A 23,778-nucleotide genomic window follows, 5' to 3' on the forward strand; every position below is an offset into this window, starting at 1 on the left:
TCGAGGTTATGTCATTTCTCATATGACACTCTTATTGTCATTACTGTTAATTTTTCGATATTACTTTCATACAATAAAGAAATCTGTTTACTTTGTCAATAAAACAAGACTTATTCAATTATGTAATGCGTTATGTGGTTGCAAAACTAATTTTCATCAATTTCAATATGCAAATTATAAAAATAAGGTGTCATAAAAGAAACGTTACTACTTTGAATTGCCACCATCTAATTACTGTTCAGGTTACGTACATTCTGATTGGATAATCTTATAGAGTAAAGCATCAAGTTTCGATTCGTTAACATTTAGTTGGTATACCTGTTTCGTAATTTGTTTTTTTTTTATCAATTTGATATGTCTATGTTTGTTTGCGTTGCGATAAAGAGCGTAGCAATTTTTTGACAAATTCGCGGGAAATTCGAATTTAAGCGAGAGGAACGTAAGGAGTGAGTCATAGGTATGCGTACGAGCGAGCGAGCGAGAGATAGATAGCGATGTTAGAGGTCGGAGGCGGCTGAGGCGGTGGCGGTGGCGGCAGCGACGACGGCTGAGGTATTGGCCGCTCTCTGGGTCTGGTGCAACGGCAGTAGTGGAGTGGTAGTAGCGAGGAATGAAGGCAGGCAGTTGTTGCAGCAGACACAGAGAGCACACGCAGTGCGCGCATATGCAGTGCGCGACCTATCCTAACCCAGTCGTCGTCAGCTCACTATCGCATCCGTTTCAGAGCCCTACAACAACAACAAAACAACAAACAAACAACAACAGCAACAACAAAAACAAGTAGCCATGGAAGAAACAAGAGAGCGTAAGGTCCCAGTACAGACTCGTTGAAATCGTGGGGGAATCCCCAGAAAGGAAAAACAAACCAATCGGGACCAAAAGAAATATAGTAGCTAAACTACAACGGAAACAAATGAATGTTAGAAGCGTGCCTTATTGACGAAATCAAAAGTATATGAAAAAAAAATATAATATATATATATATATACAAATATAAACAATTGTTAATAAACAATTATATAATAAAAAGCAAAAGTGATACAAAACAAAAGCAACAACAACAAGAATTTGTTAAAACTTCGCTGTTAGTAATGTGCGTGAATGTGCGCGCAAAATGTGAAATAACCAAATACGAACAACAATTTTCCGGCGCTCCGAAACGTAGATGCGTTCTGTAATGAAAGATGTGTACGAGGAATACGTTTTCAATCGCAGGCATCCGAGTTCTGGTTAGTCTTTATTTATATTTTTTATTTTTTCTACCCTACGTATTATGCAATTCTTCCATTGCAATTCAACACCTCTTTCAAATTTGAAAGAGATCTAGTGGTAAGAGTATTGTATGCTTTTTGTTGTTGTTGTTGTTCTTTTGTTATTGTTGTTGTTTGGCGGAAGGACCGAACACGTGGCGACATCTGTGCATCGGCTTCGCGTTCTTCGCCTTCGGCCTTCTTTGATCCCCCTTTCCCGAAACCGCACACACACGCACACCCCAAGCCACATCAACAAGTAATACACACACATATTCGAGACGCCGATCGATGCTCTTGCATTTCCACTGTTTTACCAACATATCTTGTTTGTTTTACTTTAATTTGCGATTTTCTTAAATATCTTAAATCAATTATTACAATACAAATATTGTTTACTCAAACAACAATAATTATCGTCTTATCACTTATAGAAAAAATGCTTTAAACAAAATGCAACAATTCAATTTTTTCATTAAAGAACGAAAACAAACGTTTTTTCTGTAATTGACGCAACCGTTGTTCGCATAAACAACAACAACATGAGCGAGAAAACAAAAGTCCGTTGACGTTTCCATAAATCGCAAATGTCAATTATTGTTAGTTATTTTACAATTAATTCTTTTTTTTTTTTTTGGTGGCGCCATCTCTGATTAGCCGAATTTCCACTGTTTTAGCAACATATCTTGTTTGTTTTACTTTAATTTGCGATTTTCTTAAATATCAATTATTACAATACAAATATTGTTTACTCAAACAACAAAAAAAAACAAAGATTATTGTCTTATCACTTATAGAAAAAATGCTTTAAACAAAAGGCAACAATTCAATTTTTTCATTAAAGAACGAAAACAAGCAAATAAACAAACGTTTCTTTCTGTAATTGACGCAACCGCTGTTCGCATAAACAACAACAACAACATGAGCGAGAAAACAAAAGTCCGTTGACGTTTCCATTAATCGCAAATGTTAATTATTGTTAGTTATTTTACAATTAATTCTTTTTTTTTTGGTGGCGCCATCTCTGATTTAGCCGAATTTCCACTGTTTTAGCAACATATCTTCTATGTTTTACTTTAATTTGCGATTTCCTTAAATATCAATTATTACAATACAAATATTGTTTACTCAAACAACAACAAAAAACAAAGATTTTTGTCTTATCACTTATAGAAAAAAATGCTTTAAACAAAAGGCAACAATTCAATTTTTTCATTAAAGAACGAAAACAAACGTTTTTTTCTGTAATTGACGCAACCGCTGTTCGCATAAACAACAACAACATGAGCGAGAAAACAAAAGTCCGTTGACGTTTCCATAAATCGCAAATGTCAATTATTGTTAGTTATTTTACAATTAATTCTTTTTGTTTTTTTGGTGGCGCCATCTCTGGTATAGCCGAATTTCCACTGTTTTAGCAACATATCTTGTTTGTTTTACTTTAATTTGCGATTTTCTTAAATATCAATTATTACAATACAAATATTGTTTACTCAAACAACAACAAAAAACAAAGATTATTGTCTTATCACTTATAGAAAAAATGCAACAATTCAATTTTTTCATTAAAGAACAAAAACAACGCAAGCAAATAAACAAACGTTTCTTTCTGTAATTGACGCAACCGTTGTTCGCATAAACAACAACAACAACATGAGCGAGAAAACAAAAGTCCGTTGACGTTTCCATAAATGAAACATCGCAAATGTCAATTATTTTACAATTAACTCTTTTTTTTTTGGTGGCGCCATCTCTGATATAACCGAATTTCCTGTTGCAAACGTGGCACGTTGTTCCTTATATGCGAGAATATGTTAATTATCATCAATTAATTTCGCTATTCGTATACGCATTTACGTGTCTGTGTGTGGAAGACCTCGAACTGACAAAACAAACACACACAAATCGAGCGAGCGGCGAAATGCCAGCGCGCAAATTAACGAAAAGAGGAAGGACAAACGGCAACAAACAACGGCCATACGTGTTTAAATTCATTCAATATCGAATTGCCAATGTAAATGTGCACTCTCTCTCTTTCTCTCTCTATTTATGTCGATTTAATCGAGCGGGAAATTTGAAACAAAAAACAACAACAAACATCAACCTCTGTTATTTTCTATTTGGAAACAATTGCACGATCAACTTCGAGTCAAACATTTCTATTAATCGTTTCTATTAAACAAAACAACAACAAAAAAAAGAAAATCCGTGTCACGGTTAAACTAAAATAAATGAATTCGCGTCATTAACAAAGCGCATCCAAAATCAATTATATAATCTCCATGGCGACACATGCAATAATAATTATAATAACTTCTTGCACTTGTTTTAATTATATTTTTTTTTGTTTTTGTTTCTTTTCCATTCTAATTTTTCTATCGTCATGTGATTGGCACATTATTTATTTATTATTGTTTTTTCTTCTGCTCCTTCGTTTCGCTCACCTTCCAAATGCCAATTAACTGCAAATTGCGTACAGGAAATGGAGAAACGGCGAAAACCTTGAATGCACTTTTGTTTCTCTCTCTGTTTATAGAATTCATTTAATTTTCTCTCCGCAATTTAATTTTCCGCACGCAATTCCATTAATTATGATTATATACATATATTTAATATAAATTTAATTCGTTAATCGACAAAGATTTTTGCGTTTTTTCCATTTGAACAATTTTCAAAATTGGTGGATGCGCCGGGTTTACAAATGATTATTAATGATTAATTCATGAAAAAAATGCCAATGTACTTAGAAAATTGAATAAACTTGTTTTGTCTTTTTTTTTTTTGTTAACAATTGCGCAACGAAATTTCCCCGTTTCATGTATTTAACGTTTCAAAGAACATTTGTATGAATTGTTCGCATTCGATTGTCATGGCAACATGAAAAACAAATGTTTTATGTGGAAATTGATAAATTATTTCCATGGTTACCATAAATATAAAAATATGATAGCTTTCTGAGATTCATGGAGGAAGTTGATTATGTAAATGAAACTAATTGTTTATTTTTAATTGCCGCCGTTGGTGATAGTATCTCCATTATGTATTTCGAAATAATTTTAAATGAAAAAAAAACAACAAAATTTGTTTTCTACGGAAACAAAATGTGAATTGTTCGCATTCGATGTTCGATTGTCATGGCAACATGAAAAACAAATGTTATATATGGAAATTGATAAATTATTTCCATGGTTACCATAAATATAAAACTATGATAGCTTTCTGAGATTCATGGAGGAAGTTGATTATGTAAAACACTATACGAATTTGCGTATCGAAAATGTTAATTAATTTAACTGTAGAATTAATTACGAAATAAAAATAAAATAAATTAAGGTCATAGAGGAAACGATTGAAATGCGCACTAAATTTCAACAATGTCTATGGTTAGTTAACCGGTTCTTCTTGGGAGGAACAAAGATGATGGTAGGAGGATGTAAGTTATACAATTATTCCATTTACTTCACGCTACATATATATAAAATTATGAACATACACAGACAGACACGAAATGCATATATAAATAAAGAGAAAGTCGAGGTGAGAGAGACGTTTTGGGCTGATGGAGGTGGATTATTATTATTATTATTATGTATGAAAATCTAAACATGGAACGGCGCAAAATGCAAACAACATTTCCAAATCCGACTCCAATTTAATTTAAATCTTTTCGCAACTGAAATTTATGGACACAGATGGAAAATAAATGAAAACTAATACTCGACGCAATCGAAATCCGAATTCCAAACTGCAATTTCTCAACCGTTGAAATTACAAGAAAAAAAAAAAACGAAAATTCGTGATTCACCTAAATCCTATGACGCATTTCCATAGACAAGGAAATTGTAGTAAACAACAAACGTGGAAAAACAAAAAAAATAGTTCGATTATTATAGTTTTGTTTCGATTGGATTTTGTTTTTTTTTCCCTTCTTCAAAGTGTCAAATAAATTGAAAGTGTCAAAAATGTAACAAAAGATAGTTCGAAAACAAGTAATTGAGGATCAATAACAAATGCAGAAACAATTGAAGAAGATAGGATCGGAATGCGCGACAGTGAGGCAACAGTCTCTCCTGTTGCCTCACAGTCAATATAGATTCGTGATTCATTTTCGGGCTGAAATTATCGCGTCGTCCTTGGAGCGTCGTCTTCTTGTAAATGTTAAATTGTGCGCGCAAAATTCAAATCAATTGACGATTTTTATGTGTCTGTTTCATAAGGAATGCGTGCGTACATGCAAACTTGATAGGTAAGTTGAATTAGTACGAGTGTTGTTGTTGTTATGTCGATGCGAGGAGGAAAAACAACGAGACTACGCTAAATTGCGTGAGTGCAAGAAAGAGAGAGAGAATTGTATGTGGAAAAGAGGAAAAGGAGTCGAGTTAACTCAACATCATCAACAACATCGTCGTCGTCGGACGCATTACACACACACACATACATAACAAACAACATGAAAGTAGGCTAATGTCACGGCGACGAGTTAAATATAACTCACGACTTCTTACCAGTAGTATAAGCAGTCCGTTGTTGTGGTATGCATGCGTATTCATACACTTATGTACCCGCACTTACTCAATAGCTTTTCTCTCTCTCTCTGTACGTCTTTCACTCTCTCAACTTAATTCATTGTTTCAAAGCCTACTACGCAAACGAACGAAACAGACGTACAAAGTGAAAAAGACAGAGAAGGCATAACAAAAAAATAACAAACTAATTGTCGTTGCATCATCAGCTGTTATCTAAACTTTACACTTTGGACCTAACCTAATAGCATATGCATTAGACTCAAATGCATAGAATCACCTTAGAAACAAATGCATCTTTGTAAACGTCATATGAACTTGAACATTAAGTTTGATGCATCTATACACTAAATTTTTGATTTTACAAACCTAATAGCATAAGACTCAAATGCATAGAATCACCTTAGAAACGGAAAAACAAATGCATCTTTGTAAATGTCATATGAACTTTAACATCAAACTTAATGCAATAATTGCATCTATATACTAAATTTTCGATTTTACAAACCTAATAGCATAAGCATTAGACTCAAATGCATAGAATCACCTTAGAAATGGAAAAACAAATGTATTTTTGTAAATGACATATGAACTCTAACATCAAACTTAATGTAATAATTGCATCTATACACTAAATTTTTGATTTTACCAACTTAATAGCATAAGCATTAGACTCAAATGCATAGAATCACCTTAGAAACGGAAAAACAAATGCATCTTTGTAAATGTCATATGAACTTGAACATCAAACTTAATGCAATAATTGCATCTATACAATAAATTTTTGTTTTTACAAAATTTGGATATAACTTTGACATTTTTCAACATAGAACAGACTAAAAATGAAAGTAAAGGAAGGGAATATTTGCAATTGATAAATTAGTTTCATTATATAGAAATATTTAATTTTTTAATTTATATAATGCAAACTGTGATAAAACGTCGACGCATTTATCGGTTTCGTTATCGAAACAAAACACGAATCGTACACGAAAGTGAGTGATAGAAAAGCTGAGAAACAAAAACAAAAATAAAAAAACTGAAGAAGTAGGCGTAGGAAACCTTGAGCTAGCTTCGGGAATTTTTCGTTATCCCCATTATCGCATGTTTTTTGAGGTTACACAAACACACACACTAATGTTGCATTTCACGCAAATCGCGACTTTTTCGGATTCCACGATAAAAAAAAGTTTGTTGTTTGCGCGATCCATTCCATCGCGTATTATTTCATTTCATTTTCTTTTCTCTTATCTTTTTTTTTTGCGAGGGATGAGCGAATGTCGTAACGACGGGAGGAAAAAAAAACAAACGAAACTTTCCACTACTCCTTCAACTGTCAACGTGCAAACAGCGATTTCGCAGTCGACTTGATTATTGTGAGATGATGACACATAATAAATTGCGTAACTTGAAATCGCTTTACCTGTCCGTGTTTATTGGCCTTTATGTGCCCCACATCCATATCTATATATCTCTCTCGATTATTAATTAACATTACGTAAACAATTATTATTAGATAAAAAGATGCGCAATTGAACAGAGTTTTCGAGAAATTATGGAAAAAGTTTTAATTATATTTAATTGCATAGTTTATTTATCCCGGCGACTTCAATTACGAAAATCAAATATTGTCGAGTCGACGTCGAGTTTTGAAGCGATCTGACCTAGTGAGTCCGTTTAGCGTAGTGCAAAAAGACCTGCAAGTGCAGTAAAGTGTAGAATGTTTGAAGGATGAGGGAGGAGGTGAAACAGATAGAGATGTGGCGAGATGATGACTGCCGGTTGCGTAATAAAGCCGACGACAATCTCGTACATTACAAATTGCAGCGCTTGCAAACACGTGGGTTTTGCATTGCATTCCCATGGAAACGCACTTCCAACTACTCTAGCCGCCACTGCAATATTCATTTGTTTCGTTCCCAAGTTCTTCTTTGATTATATACACACACACACACACATATAGACACGAAACACATATGAAACTCGAAGAGGAAACTGCAAAGTTTTAAAAATTAAACATTATAATAAGCTACGAATCTTAGCATTAGCTAATACGAAGGAAACAATAGAATAACGTATAGAGATGTTCTACGACCATACTTATTAACTTCATTTTTTTTCAACTACGGCTTACTACGACTTCACTAATTTGCCAACAGAAACAAAACAATACTACAACTATTAGGATTATGTAAATATTTTTTTTGGATGAAATCATTGAAAAACTAACATTTTCGTAATAAATACTACAACTATTAGGTTATGTAAATATTTTTTTTTGGATGAAATAATTGAAAAACTAACATTTTCGTAATAAATACTACAACTATTGTAGGTTATATAAATATTTTTTGGATGAAATAATTGAAAAACTAACATTTTCGTAATAAATTGAGATTTCGTACGAATTTTACACGCACAATTCGCTTATTTTTTTGGAAGATTAAGAAAGTCACAGCCGATACGATCATGTAAAACAAACACTTTACGTGAGTTGAGGCCTAATCAAAAAGCAAATAATCGAGCTGATGTCTTCTTTAACTACACGAGGAGAAAAGTTACATAAAAAAAACTAAAACTTATATAATCATTTAAAAAATCTGTTTTTTTTTTATTACAAAATGTAACAAAATACTAAATTAATTATGAAATTGAAAGGAAATGAATAATTACTTAACTTAACAATAAAAATTAACCAAAATTTGACGATTCGACAAAGCCATAACTCTATAACGAACGCGAATTTGCGTTTCCACTTAAGATCCAATGTCAAATCGCGCGGATGCGAAACGCAAAAGGTAAAAGTTACATAAAAAAAAAACTAAAACTTATATAATCATTTAAAAAATCTGTTTTTTTTTTAAATACAAAATGTAACAAAACATTAAATTAACTATGTAATTGAAAGGAAATGATTAGAAATCAATGAATTATTTTCATGTAATTAAATCATATGATTTGTATAATAAAATACAAACAAATAATTGCGTAATGGAAAGTTGCAAAAAAACTTATTTGTAATTATTAATTGAATTCCTGAATTCCATTAACAGACTTATTTCTTTTTTTTTTTTTAATTACCATCACTAATCACTATTCTATGCTAACAATTGAGTACCGATTCTTGTTTCGTTTTTTGTTTGTTTTTTTTGTATAAATTGTTGTTGTTTTTTTCACTTATCGTTTCGCAGATAGGAGACGTTGATTACGTGCATCGCGCCGATAACGACAGTTTAATCTGTGCCAATTCGTTACAAAATCGATACGAATCAATATATATTCTGCTTTGGCATTTTCTCAAAGTCTCAACACGATTTCGGTTGAGCATTCGATTTCTCTGCAAACAAATTAATTAATCAATTTATTAATTTGAAATCGAAAACAATTGTGTGACGTTAATGTTACCAATGTCAAGAAAGTGACAGTTTTCTTTTCAATTATTAATTTAGAATTTGACATTTACGCATTTAAAATGGCGTAAACAATAGAAACAGATGGCGTTATCGATCGATTGAGTATATATATGGGGCGGGAAATTTGAAATCAATCTGTTTATTAACTCGAAATCGAAGACTATTGTGTGACGTTAATGTTATCAATGTCAAGAAAGTGACAGTTTTGTTTTCAATTATTAATTTAGAATTTGACATTTACGCATTTAAAATGGCGTAAACAATGGAAACAGATGGCGTTAACGATCGATTGAGTATATATATATGGGCGGGAAATTTGAAATTTTCTTTCGTTGTCGATAGACGCGTACAGAGATAGCGCGAAACGTGGTTTTAAAAAGGAGAGAAAAAAATATATAAATATACGCGGCACAAAAATAAATAATACCGTGTTGCATGCATGCATACATACCGTAGATAACCGTATGTTTGCGTTTTCGAATGCGATAAGTGCTCATGAACATACATGCATACGCATACCCAGTCAGACTTTATCACCTTTAAGGTAGGTAAAGGTAGCATTCGTAATTTGCGGCGCGACGAAACAAAACAAAAATCGCGACGAAAATAAACGCGACGCGATCGCGACCATTTTGTTTCGGCCGTTCTTTGTTCCATCGACCAATTGTTTCTGTTTCTCTTCCGACTACTCCTCTTTTTCATTCTTTCTCACTCACTCACTCACACGCATTCGTTTTTTCTCTTATTTTCTTCTTCTTCATTTTCGTGCATTATTTTAGTTGTGGCGCAACAAAATGGCTGCAAAAGTGCTGATCAATAACATTAGAAATCCACTAACCAACTTCAAGGTTCCTTCTTATGTCCGTCTCTCTCTTTCTCTCTCACACACACTCTTTAACCAATTCCGCGGCAATCCAATCCGATCCTGCCGGCTCCTCGCACTCTCCCAGAAACGGCGGCTCCATCTCTCTCCTTCCGAAATAACTTCCTTGTCCTTTCCCAAGGACCCACGTTCACATCTAACAACAACAATAATAATAACAACAAGAATAAACTTTTTTTCGTACATATATATATATATATAAATTAAATATTTCCTTCTCCTCTCTTTCTCTCTCTCTCTCTCTCTCTCACACTCACTGTTTCCAGAAAAACGTGTCTTTCGAACGGCGCTCACACACAGCGCAACCTTTCACGATACACGTGATCGAAAAATAATTGAGATTGAAGCTGGACGTTAGAGACATAAATTAATGAAGTTAGACAACGTGAAACAGACGCTCCTTTATTTTCAAACAAAAGAGAGAAGAAACAAACAAAAAAAACTATCGTTTTCCAGAATTGTTTCTTTTGTCTCCGAATAGATTTAAAAGAATTTCATTTTTATACACAGCATATTTTTTTTTGTTTATTCCTCGTTTTATTTTTATGCAATGAATCAGAATGAAACAGGATTTTGGTTTTGGAACCACGATGAAATCATGCATTCGTGTCGAACGTGACGAATCGCTTCCAGCGGTCTCATGTTTGTTATGAAAAAAAAATAAAATATTCGCCTTCTTTGTTTTTCGTTTTTTTATGTATACTCTCACATGCAATTGTTCTCTGGAAATTAACAACGAGATTCTCGGAGAAGACACGATTTTTTGTTGCCTTATTCGGAAATTCTCATTTAGTTTCATTTTAAGCAATGAAAAATCGCTAAATCTTAGTGATTCATTATAACAACTCAAGAATAATTACTTAACTTAACAATAAAAATTCGACAAAGCTATAACTCTATAACGAATTTGCGTTTCCACTTAAGATCCAATGTCAAATCGCGCGGATGCGAAACACGCAAAAGGTAAAACGTTCCCCGCATTAAGGATTCATATTTTGACCGAGATTTCCGCTCCATTTGATGCAGAACTGAAATTATACACACAGAAATATAGAGATATGATAGAGATCTACGATGGACGCGAGCGGAGATTACCAATCGCAAATGCCAGCAAACAAACAAATAAATTTCACAGAAAAAGTAAAAAAGGTGAACGTATATAATTGCGGATTAATCGAGAACGTACAAGGTGTCGTTGTAATCGTTGTGTCCTTGATGATCTCTAGCGCGCGCTGGATTTGGGATGGAAAAACTAATTGGAAAAAAAAAATATATGCAGAAATCTGCAATTGCAAGAAGTAGAAATTTATTGAAATTATGCAAACGTCGTCCCTCTCCACTCCACTCATCTATTTATATCCTTTGTTCTTTGATTCTCTATTAACTCATTTGCGTTTTTTCTTTTTTTTTCTCTTGTTCTACCGATAAATTAATTAACTTGCACAATTCAAACATTTCTAATTTTTGCGATTCGTGGCCTTCTTTTTTATTCTCGCATTCGAAATTGATTCTCATTCACATTCCAATTTGATTTCATCAATTCGTAACGGTAAAAACGATGAATATTTTAGATGCGTCATCTATGAATGCGTTTTCATAATTTATATAATTTGATATTGCAACGACATCTTTCCACAAACAAGGAATTATTAACGCACTCTACATGTTTTTAGGCAATCGGCGCATTTGGTAGATCAACTGGTTGCGGTTTTTACCAAAGTCCAATAATTAATTATCAGTTATCCAACTTTGAAAAAACAAAAATATCAACCGGACAGATATCCTTCGAACCTTATAATTTGATAAATACTAAAAGTGCTGCATAGATGTGAAACAATGACCGACGTCCTCGTTCCACATTCGACGTTTTCCATAAATTATATGCATTTTGTTATTTGCACGCGCGTTTCTATCTTTCTCTATCTACATCTAATCGTGCATGTATACACGTCTATCTTCGTCTTTTCTCCGCACGCGGAGAAACGACAAATTAAAATGATTGTAAGACGAAAAAGGCGACCAGAAACGATGCCAAGTGTACGAGCGACGAGATTCTGGTTGAACGACCGTTTCGAGCGTAAATAAGAGTGAGACGAAAGATTAGAGAACGGCGGATAAAAAGCAAGGAGAGAAAAGGAGAGGAGAGACGAAGAAATAAATAAAAGTAGGCAAATAAACTGTGGAAAATTACGCAACTGATAAATACTCTTGACCTACAATCGCTAGGTGGCGCGCGACCCAAGTGTCTCTTTTTCTTTCATATTTTTGTTTGTTTTTTTTTCTTCTCCCTCAGTTTTGTCGCTTTGTTTTGTTTATTACTGCTGTTCCAATTGCGAAACACAGGATACACCTGTGTCGTGCGGGAAGAGGCGTTTTTATATCCTCATTTTATCCTCGTGATTACATACAATTCCGATTTTTCTAATCAACCAATTATGTAGAAAAAAAACTTAACTTTAACAATTTTTTTCTATTTGAAAACAGACAATTCCGATTTTACTAATCAACCAATTATGAAGAAAAAAAATAACCTCATTTATCGTTTATTTTCTCAGCAATCTCTGCTAATTGCTGTGGCTACAGTTGTTCAGTTTCCCATAAAACTGAAGAATCGTCAATTCATCTTCAAAATTAACTTAAGAATTTGTGTAATCATCAATTAAATTCGACAATTCTATAATTAAGAATAATTTAGACCGCTTCTGTTCATTTATTCTAATAGTCTAAAACGCCATCTATATTCACTTAAAAAAACTTAACTTTAACAATTTTTTTTTCTATTTGTAAACAGACAATTCCGATTTTTCTAATCAACCAATTATGTAGAAAAAATAAATAACCTCACTTATAGTTTATTTTCTCAACAATCTCTGCTAATTGCTGCAGCTACAGTTGTTCAGATTCCCATAAAACTGAAGAATCGTCAATTCATCATCAAAATTAACTTAAGAATTTGTGTAATAATTAATTCAATTATGAAAATTATATAATTAAGAACAGTTTGTACCGCTCCTATTCATTTACTCTAATAATCTAAAACGCCATCTATATTCACTTAAAAAAACTTAACTTTAACATTTTTTTTCTATTTGTAAACAGACAATTCTAATTTTACTAATCAACCAATTATGAAGAAAAAAAATAACCTCATTTATCGTTTATTTTCTCAGCAATCTCTGTTAATTGCTGCAGCTACAGTTGTTCAGTTTCCCATAAAACTGAAGAATTGTCAATTCATCTTCAAAATTAACTTAAGAATTTGTGTAATCAATTAATTAAATTACGACAATTCTCTAATTAAGAATAGTATGGACCGCTCCTATTCATTTACTCTAATTGTCTAAAGTGCCATCTATATTCACTTTAAAAAAACTTAACTTTAACAATTTTTTTTCAGACAATTCCGATTTTACTAATCAACCAATTATGAAGAAAAAAAATAACCTCACTTATCGTTTATTTTCTCAGCAATCTCTGTTAATTGCTGCAGCTACAGTTGTTCAGTTTCCCATAAAACTGAAGAATCGTCAATTCATCTTCAAAATTAACGTAAGAATTTGTGTAATCAATTAATTAAATTACGACAATTATATAATTAAGAATAGTTTGGACCGCTTCTGTTCATTTATTTTAATAGTCTAAAACGCCATCTATATTCACTTAAAAAAAACTTAACTTTAACAATTTTTTTTTCTATTTGTAAACAGACAATTCCGATTTTTCTAATCAACCAATTACGAAGAAAAAAAAATAACCTCACTTATCGTTTATTTTCTCAGCAATCTCTGCTAATTGCTGCAGCTACAGTTGTTCAGTTTCCCATAAAACTGAAGAATCGTCAATTCATCTTAAAAATTAACTTAAGAATTTGTGTAATCATTAATTAAATTACGACAATTCTATAATTAAGAATACTTTGGACCGCTCCTGTTCATTTACTCTAATAGTCTAAAGCGCCATCTATATTCACTTAAAAAACTTAACTTTAACAATTTTTTTTTTCTATTTGTAAACAGAGACAATTCCGATTTTTCTAATCAACCAATTATGAAGGAAAAAATAACCTCACTTATAGTTTATTTTCTCAGCAATCTCTACTAATTGCTGCAGCTGTTCAGATTCCCATAAAAATGAAGAATCGTCAATTCACCTTCAAAATTAACTTAAGAATTTGTGTAATTATTAATTAAATTACGACAATTCTATAATTAAGAATAATTTGGACCGCTCCTGTTCATTTATTCTAATAGTCTAAAACGCCATCTATATTCACTTAAAAAAACTTAACTTAAACATTTTTTTTCTATTTGTAAACAGAGACAATTCCGATTTTTCTAATCAACCAATTATGAAGGAAAAAATAACCTCACTTATAGTTTATTTTCTCAGCAATCTCTACTAATTGCTGCAGCTGTTCAGATTCCCATAAAAATGAAGAATCGTCAATTCACCTTCAAAATTAACTTAAGAATTTGTGTAATCAAGTAATTAAATTACGACAATTCTATAATTAAGAATACTTTGTACCGCTCTTGTTCATTTACTCTAATAGTCCAAAACGCCATCTATATTCACTTAAAAAACTTAACTATAACAATTTTTTTTCTGTTTGTAAACAGACAATTCCGATTTTACTAATCAACCAATTATGAAGAAAAAAAATAACCTCATTATTTAAATTACGACAATTCTATAATTAAGAATAGTTTGGACCGCTCCTGTTCAATTATTCTAATAGCGCCATCTATATTTTCTTAAAAAACTTAACTTTAACTTTATGTTTTTTCTATTTGTAAACAGAAACAAATAAACGTAATTCACTAATTAAACGCGACGTTTGCGTGCATTACGTAAACTCTATTAAGTTTCCGAAACAAAGAAGCGCCGAAATTCGCGCCTCGCTCGAAAATTAATAATTAATGCGATGTAATTGGCGCAAAATCATTTCCGAATAATTTCCTCCGTCACAAACTCTGCACGTGCACGTGCACTCTATATATGTGTATGTGTGTATGTATGTATGTGCATGCAAATATTGAAAACGCGTGTGTTTGAATATTTGGATATAGTGGTCGGCTTTGGTTGCCATTGACACGAAACAAAACACATCACTATTAAATTGCCGAATTGCGAGCGCGTCAGCGTGCAAATTTGCGCACATAATCCGATGCGATTATCAATCTTTTATGCCCCCCCCCCTCTGATAATTTGCGCTAGTCGATTTATCACAACAATTCAAAACTGTTCGAATTAATCAATCAAATTACAATGAGAATACGTAAAAATACTCACCGAGATTCCCGCGAGGAAATGTTCTCGGTCCAATTCCTTTTGACTACACCTTAAATTCAAGACTTCGAACCTGTAAATTAATTTTAAGCAATTATTAATTAATATTTGAAGATTTTTGGGTAATTTTTTAAAGTAAAAGTAAACGAGACATTGAATAATCAAATATTGAAAAGAAGTCAATATTTCTTTAACAAATAATGTATCGATTCGGTTCTTCTCAGATTTGTGCGTGTGCAAATAAATTCTGCAATAGATACAAGTAGAGCGATAACAATATAAAGATCGTCATCGTGATGATGAAGTTGTTGTTGTTGTTGATGATAATCATCGAGTGAACCAATATTTGCTCTCTCGGCTGCGGCTGCATTGTTGGTTCGATTTTTCCAGACGACAGACGGCAGTGGCAATAATCAAAGGATAAGGACGAGGAGGAGGAGGATGCTGCTGCTGCTGCCGTTGTTGCTGCCGATTTGCATAACAAAGGCTCGGCGTTATGAAGTGCAATATCACAGACGAGATGCAATGCAACAAATAATAACACGAGTAGATTTAGAGCAAATCGGTCGTCGTTCAGAACGAACAGCACAAACGGATGATATGGCCTTCGATTGATTTCCATTCCTTTCAAATCCCAATGAACTTTAAAATTCACTCATTTTACATTATTATATAACTAACAAGTTTTTAATGAATCACAACTATTAATTAGAACCACTTCGATCCAAATTCACATTGACAAACTGGACTAAACGAGTTATTTTTACATAATACTTGAAGCTAATTAAACGTTATTTTTTACTCAACAGTTTTATGAAACTAATTACACTGAAAATTATTGCTAAATTATTCAATAAATGCCAATTATGTTTGTTTGTGCTTCTCGAAAATAACAATTGTTATTTTTTGTTTCTCAACATTCATAAACGAATGCGCCATCTATCATATAACAATCTAAACTATATAAATAACTTATTTATATAATCAAAGTAAGCAACTATTACAACCTTAGGAAATGTTGCTTTGGAATAGAGTTCGCGGCGGCCTCGATCGAAGACTTTCCAAGTACGCACGTATTCTCGCCTCGAAAGATGATTTACGATCAGCAAAATCGAGGATGCCCAATTTTGGTATCGACTGTTTTTTTTCCCGAAATAGCAGTAAACTATACTTTCAACACATTAAATTTTTCCTCTCCACGAAATTAACATAACCGAATGGAACACAATTCATCTGTGCATATTTTACCGAGAAAGCGCAAAGTTCATATTTTTCTAACAGATGGCGCCAAAGTCGTTTCCAGCTGGTAAATTCCAAAATACGGTAAAAATAGCGATTCGCAATTAGCGTTTTTTGTGTTGTTGTTGTTGTTACATGGAAATGAACTATTTTTAGCGCAATTTATTTCATTCGTGTTTAAATTTATTCGCGTGTCACGTACGTTTTTTTTTCTTCTTTACATCTATCTCTTTCTGGTATACGTGCATACAGGTTACGTAATTTTAATTGTTTTTTTTTTTTAATTCGCGTCCCAGCGGGAAGAGGAGAAACAGGTAAAATCAATTAGGGTCTGACCTAGCCCAAGTCGCAGACACTTCGGGTCGGATCGGTTAGGAAATGTTGCGTGTACCAAAACCCCAACCTCTATATAATTTTCCTTGCATCCACAACGCGTTGTTTTCCGTTTGTGCAAAGAAATATAGTTATAGGTTAGGTTATTTTAAGGTTAGGTTAAGATTGAGTTTCAGTCAGTTATTTCATTATTTACAAAGGAAAGAAACCTAGCAAATTTCCTTCTCCACTTTGAATTCGTTCGATTGTGTGTTCGAGACCACAAGCTGTTAAAATAATTCAGTTACGAACAGTTTCGAGTGCATCTCAGCGTGATCTCTTCCTCTCTCATCCTCTCTAGTTTCCTTCCATCCTCCCGCGCCCGATTCTCTGAATCGTTCTTAACGATCCAACCATTCGTTTCTTATTATTACCACTTTTTTCTTCATTTCATTCTTTCATCCATTTCTTCCCTTCCTACATTTGATTGATGATTAACTCTAATCACTCTTAATTGCGATCAAACCTCCTCTTTCTTTCCTTCCGCCCGTCCGTTTCCTCTCTTCTCAGCAAGAAGAAATAAGTGGAATTATCATTATCATTATTATTATTACTATTACCATTAGTATTAGTGCAGTTGTTGAGTATTATTACGACCGAAGCGAAACTAACGGGAATTCCATGCTCGCTCGCAAGTTTGTTTACCTTCGATCGCAGCACAAGAAACCCATCGAAATTCGAGACTTTAAATTTGTCCAATTTGTAATATCAAATTTAGAACATAGATGGCGTCTTAGATTTTCTCATCAATTCTTCAATTGTCAATTTTGCAACTACGATTGAAATATATATAAAACAAAAAAGAGTGAACATCGAAAACAACATATGAATGCGAAACATTTGAATTGTATGATTTTAATAGTAGCATTGAACGTTGGTTGGAACGACGATTTGAATATTTTATCAGCATCGGCCGATTTCGACGGTGCCGGAAACGGATAATATATGTACGTACGAATTCATTGGACAAACATAGAGAAAGAGAGAGAAACAGAGAGAGAGAGAGAGCACCGGAAATGGCAACCATATTTTTAGGTGATGCAGATATCGTTTTAAATAATAACAAATGAAATAGAGAAGAACAAACGCATGCATTTTGCATGCATTTCGCAGATCGTTGACAGCGTTGACTCGCTTTGCGTCGTTTCGGTATGCGTGCGTGAGCTTGTGCGTGTGCGCGAGAGAGAAACAGAGGATGTCCCACTGTGGTGCTCACTGTGGAAATGCAAATTACGAGCTACGATCACGAAATAACAATCGACGTCTTTTGTTGCTTCTCTCTTTTTTTTCATTTCCTTCTGCGCTTTTTCGTACGGACATTGCACATAAATCGATAGGGGGCGGTTAACAAAAAAAAAAAAAAAAAGGTGAAACGGAAATTATGATGATTCCGATAGAAAAATTCGAAGCGAATGGGAAATAAATTACAGGGGGGGGTCTGAGTGGGAAAAAGCACACACTTCTTTTTAACAGCAACACAAAAAAAATATAGTAATAATAAAAAGTGGAACAGATGAAATTTATGGTTACTAATAATACACTTGGTTTGAAACTGTTGCAAATGACGCAAAGTTTTCCATAACAAAAAAAAAAGTTTGTATTCTGAAAATGATGGACTTTCCTTATTTTTCATTATTTTGTTAATATTAGATCAAGTTGAATTAGATTAGATTCGACAACTCACCCAAATCAATTGACGCGAGTTTAATCAAATCCTTCTGCTCCTTGCGCCATCTGTGAACAGAACGTGAGTTACATAATTTGTAAAACTGTGTGTGCGAATGTAAATAATTCTTTTTTTACGGTGAAAGAAGAATCGTTTTTCCTTAAATTGTTTACAATTCGGATTTTCCGCGAAGCGAATTCCCTGGAAAGATTTCGAGCTGACTCGACCGTTCGCATTGAATTACGACAGTAAAACTTAAAACTGCCAACAAAAAAAAAAAATTAATAATAATAATACATGTAATGGTAATGCAAGCGATAGAAAGAAACAGCACTGGGCTAGAATTACACTAACGGAAACTTATACCGAAAATTGGGATTACAAACTAGAAAATATGGAATTGTTTCAAATTAGCAGACATTCCTAATTTAACAACAACAACAACAACACGTATATCATAATCTAAATCTGAAGAGAGTCTCTAATTAAAGCAATTAAAGCTGTAAAAGAGACGACGAACGAAAGATTCCTATTTTCTTTTCCTTCGCGAAACGGTAAAATCCACCTAGTTACGTTGTTGATTATCTTTTTTTTTATTTATACATATATATATATAAATTTCATTTGTTTCTCTCTTTTCCTCTCTCTTCGATCCTCCTTATCCGTCATCATCGTTGTTGTTCTTTTCTTTTTTGTAATTTCATATTTCATTTTTTCGCGCAGTCGTTTCGTGCAGGCAATTAAAATTTCTAAATGCAACTAACTAAAAGTGGAGCAATATATATAAATGTGTGTGCGCTTCGCGTATCCATGAGCAATTTATACCGTTATGATGATTTCAATGCGAATGAGCCTTTGGTAGTAGTAATAAACACAATGGTGGAGAGGAGAAAGAGAGAAGAATCGGCCAATTCAGAACTTGAGGCGAAAACTTTCTGCTAGTGCTCCGATTAGTACACTTAATTTTATTATTGGAGCTTCAATATAAACTAATTTTGATAGAAACTTAATGAAGATTATTCATTTCCCAACTTGTAAACAAAGAGTGGTAAAAATGCGATGTTAAAAGCATTGGAGAATGAATGGCAAAAAGATTAGATTGTGGAAGGAATGAATATGGAAATTTTAAAATGGGTTCGGAAAATGCAAATTGGAAAAAGGAATAACCAAGAGAAATATATAAAGAGTGAGAGAGAGAGAGGTGGAGGGCGGATCCGAACCGAGTATCCTTGAAGTTTCCCACAAGAAAAACCAGTAACAATTTCCTTTTTCTGCCCGCACCGCGCCTAATGTTTGTGTTTAAAAAACGAGAGCCCGGCAATTGTGTAGCATACATATTTCCATTTCCATTACCATCATCATTACACACCTGTGCATCGCTGCGCGAATTTGGACCCCCTCTTGCCTCATCTCCTCCTCTCCCCCCTTCTATAGAAACAAACAATAAAGAACAGAGGAAGAAGTAGTTAGAACAAGTGAGAGACTTGGGAACCGGAGGAGTTGTTGAACCCAATATTATATTCTCTTCTTCCATTTTTTTTTTTTTACTGGGAACCGAGTTTTCCTATCCTCCACCTCCTACTTCGACTCATCATCATCATCATCATCAAAATCGAGTCGTTTATGAATGGTTCGCAGTTTTAGAACTCGAACTGATGATGATTGAATCGAGGTGACCTGCGGAGAAAACAAAATGGCATCGACGCACCGAAATGCCGGACGGTAATTGGACACTCACACATGGTGTATTCCTCCTTCTATATGCACTACTTCGACTTCGACACTCAAAACCTAAAGCTGACCGCTAAATATCTGTGTTGATTTCGCTGATTTCGTGTTCCGCGAATGAAAATTATAATGAAATATTAAAAAAAGTTTTAGTTGTTGTTTCTACTGTTTTCGTAATTGAAATTTAATGTGATTCGTTTGGTTGTTTGCAGGGTTGGAAAGGATTGCTGAAGAGTTAATGGGTAGGAGGAAATGGAAGCTGTATCAAGACTCGATGCAAAGGAATTACTTGCAGCCGCTGAACAACAACGTGAGGAAGAACGAGAAGTATCAGAAGCAGGAGCAGCAGCAACAGGAGGTGGAAGACGAGGAGCGAAGAGGTGCGAAGGAGCACTTCGAGGAAGCGGACGGAGAGCTGGGGGAGGAATTGACGAGGAGGAAAGGGTCGTCGACGACGGCGACCACTACGACGACGGCGCCCAGGGAGCGGGCGACCCGCGAGGACGGGGAAGAGGAACAGGAGGAGATCGAGGAATCGACGGCGGCGGCGGCGGCTGTTGCGAAGACGACGGTGGCGGTCGCTTCCGGTCTAAGGGTGGAGGAAGAGGAGGAGGAAGACGACGACGAAGACGAGGAGGAAGCGGAAGAAGGAGAGGTGGCGGCTGCTGCTGCTGCAAAGACGGCGCTCGCAAAGGAACAGGAGCAGGATCTGGCGGCGGCGGCGGAAGCGGCTGCCCTCGCGGCCACCGCGACCGCCAGCCCCACGACCGGAACGACGACGAAGACGACTGCTGCCGACTTCAGGCGCGACTCGGACGACGTCACCGACGCCGAAGACGAGGACAAACTCAAGGACTGGACGCCCCAGAGCAAGTGCTACTTTTGCGTGGACGGCAAACTGGATGAACACAACAACCACGGTGGTTTGGTAAGTTATACAACCACATTTACACATTATTTTAACCACCAGAAAAATATAAAAACTAAATTGTTGCATTCACTCTAAGAAACGTTACAACTTTACAAACTTAAATTAATTAATTATACTAATAAACAATACTCACATCTTATTTTTCCAATACGATTTTCTTCAACATTCTTCAATTTCTGAAACACGAAACGTCACAATTAAACAGTAAACAAAATATTACCAACTTAAATCTAGTAATACACTGAATAAAACCAAAGGTTACATAAAATCAACATGATTATGTTACGAACCAATTACAACATTCAACTTTACAAATTTAATTTAATTAATCAATTAATTACATAGACGTAAACTATGATTTTAAAGTAATTTTATATAATTACTCACATTTTATAAATTATTATTTTGGGAATACCGGAAACGTCACAATTAATTAGTAAACAAAATGTTACCAACTTAAATCTAGTAATACATTGAATACACCATAATAGAACTAAAGATTACATAAAATCTGCATGGTTAGTTTACGAACCAATTACAACATTCAACTTTACAAATTTAAACTAATTAATCAATTAATTACATTGACGTAAACTATGATTGTAAACTAATGTTATATAATTATATAATTACTCACATTTTATTAATTATTATTTTGGGAATACCGGAAACGTCACAATTAATTAGGAAAAAAAATGTAACCAACTTAAATCTAGTAATACATTGAATACACCACAATAGAACTAAAGGTTACACAAAATCTACATGGTTATGCTACGAACCAATTACAACATTCAACTTTACAAATTTAAATTAATTAATCAATTAATTACATAGACCTAAACTATAATTTTAAACTAATGTTATATAATTATAGAATTACTCACATTTTATAAATTATTATTTTGGGAATACCGGAAACGTCACAATTAATTAGTAAACAAAATGTTACCAACTTAAATCTAGTGATACACTGAACTCACCATAAAATCTACATGGTTATGTTACGAACCAATTACAACATTCAACTTTACAAATTTAAACCAATTAATCAATTAATTACATAGACGTAAACTATGATTTTAAACTAATATTATATAATTACTAGAACTAAAGGTTACATAAAATCTACATGGTTATGTTACGAACAAATTACAACATTCAACTTTACAAATTTAAATTAATTAATCAATTAATTACATAGACCTAAACTATAATTTTAAACTAATGTTATATAATTATAGAATTACTCACATTTTATTAATTATTATTTTGGGAATACCGGAAACGTAACAATTAATTAGTAAACAAAATGTTACCAACTTAAATCTAGTAATACACTGAATACACCACAATACAACTAAAGATTGCATAAAACAAACATGGTTATGTTACGAACCAATTATAAATTTAAACTAATTAATCAATTAATTACATAGACGTAAACTATGATTTTAAACTAATGTTATATAATTACTCACATTTTATAAATTATTATTTTGGGAATACCGGAAACGTCACAATTAATTAGTAAACAAAATGTTACCAACTTAAATCTAGTGATACACTGAACTCACCATAAAATCTACATGGTTATGTTACGAGAACCAATTACAACATTCAACTTTACAAATTTAAACTAATTAATCAATTAATTACATAGACGTAAACTACGATTTACTAACATTTTATTTAATTTATCACGATATTCATTTTAGTTTATTTTTTATTTTTTGGAACACCGGAAACGTTACAACTAATTAGTAAACAAAATGTTACCAACTTAAAACTAGTAATACATTGAATACACCACAATAGAACTAAAGATTACATAAAATCTACATGATTATGTTACTAACCAATTACAACATTCAACTTTACAAATTTAAATTAATTAATCAATTAATTACATAGACGTAAACTATGATTTTAAACTAATGTTATATAATTATATAATTACTCACATTTTATTAATTATTATTTTGGGAATACCAGAAACGTCATAATTAATTAGTAAACAAAATGTTACCAACTTAAATCTAATAATACACTGAATACACCACAATAGAACTAAAGGTTACATAAAATCTACATGGTTATGTTACTAACCAATTACAACATTCAACTTTACAAATTTAAACTAATTAATCAATTAATTACATAGACGTAAACTATGATTTTAAACTAATGTTATATAATTACACACATTTTATAAATTATTATTTTGGGAATACCGGAAACGTCACAATTAATTAGTAAACAAAATGTTACCAACTTAAAATTGAAAATAAAATTAAGTGTCTAATAAGTTGTCTAACAAAAAGTGAAAATATTGGACAAAAGTTGGATTGGTTTTCGTATCAATAAATTATCGAATCGGCAAGTAATAATTGGAGGATTTTAATGGAATTGGGAAGTAGAGCGACGCAAAAATAAAATCGCGTTTGCGAAATATTTCACATATCATTTGCTGCTAGCTAGCAG

At 33.2% G+C, this 23,778-nt stretch overlaps 1 protein-coding gene across 4 annotated transcripts in view; it reads left to right on the forward strand.

Moving 5' to 3' along the window:
- The first annotated feature begins 1,034 nt into the window (after positions 1-1,034).
- The window catches only part of LOC108558093 (mushroom body large-type Kenyon cell-specific protein 1), a 38,878-nt gene continuing 16,134 nt past the window's right edge, over positions 1,035-23,778 (forward strand). For 3 of the 4 annotated variants that reach the window (XR_001890884.1, XM_017914899.1, XM_017914900.1), the window contains exons 1-2: positions 1,035-1,229; positions 20,576-21,291. Coding sequence is in view for 3 of the 4 variants with exons in the window: in XM_017914899.1 (XP_017770388.1) it covers positions 1,166-1,229; positions 20,576-21,291 (780 nt within the window). In the remaining variant the exon portion in view is untranslated. Of the gene's footprint in view, positions 1,230-20,332; positions 20,358-20,575; positions 21,292-23,778 lie in introns of those variants that run through there. The other variant, XM_017914901.1, reaches the window with a different exon arrangement.

Source organism: Nicrophorus vespilloides, unplaced genomic scaffold (genome assembly GCF_001412225.1).
Source record: "Nicrophorus vespilloides isolate i.1.1-1 unplaced genomic scaffold, Nicve_v1.0, whole genome shotgun sequence".
Lineage (NCBI taxonomy): Eukaryota > Metazoa > Arthropoda > Insecta > Coleoptera > Silphidae > Nicrophorus > Nicrophorus vespilloides.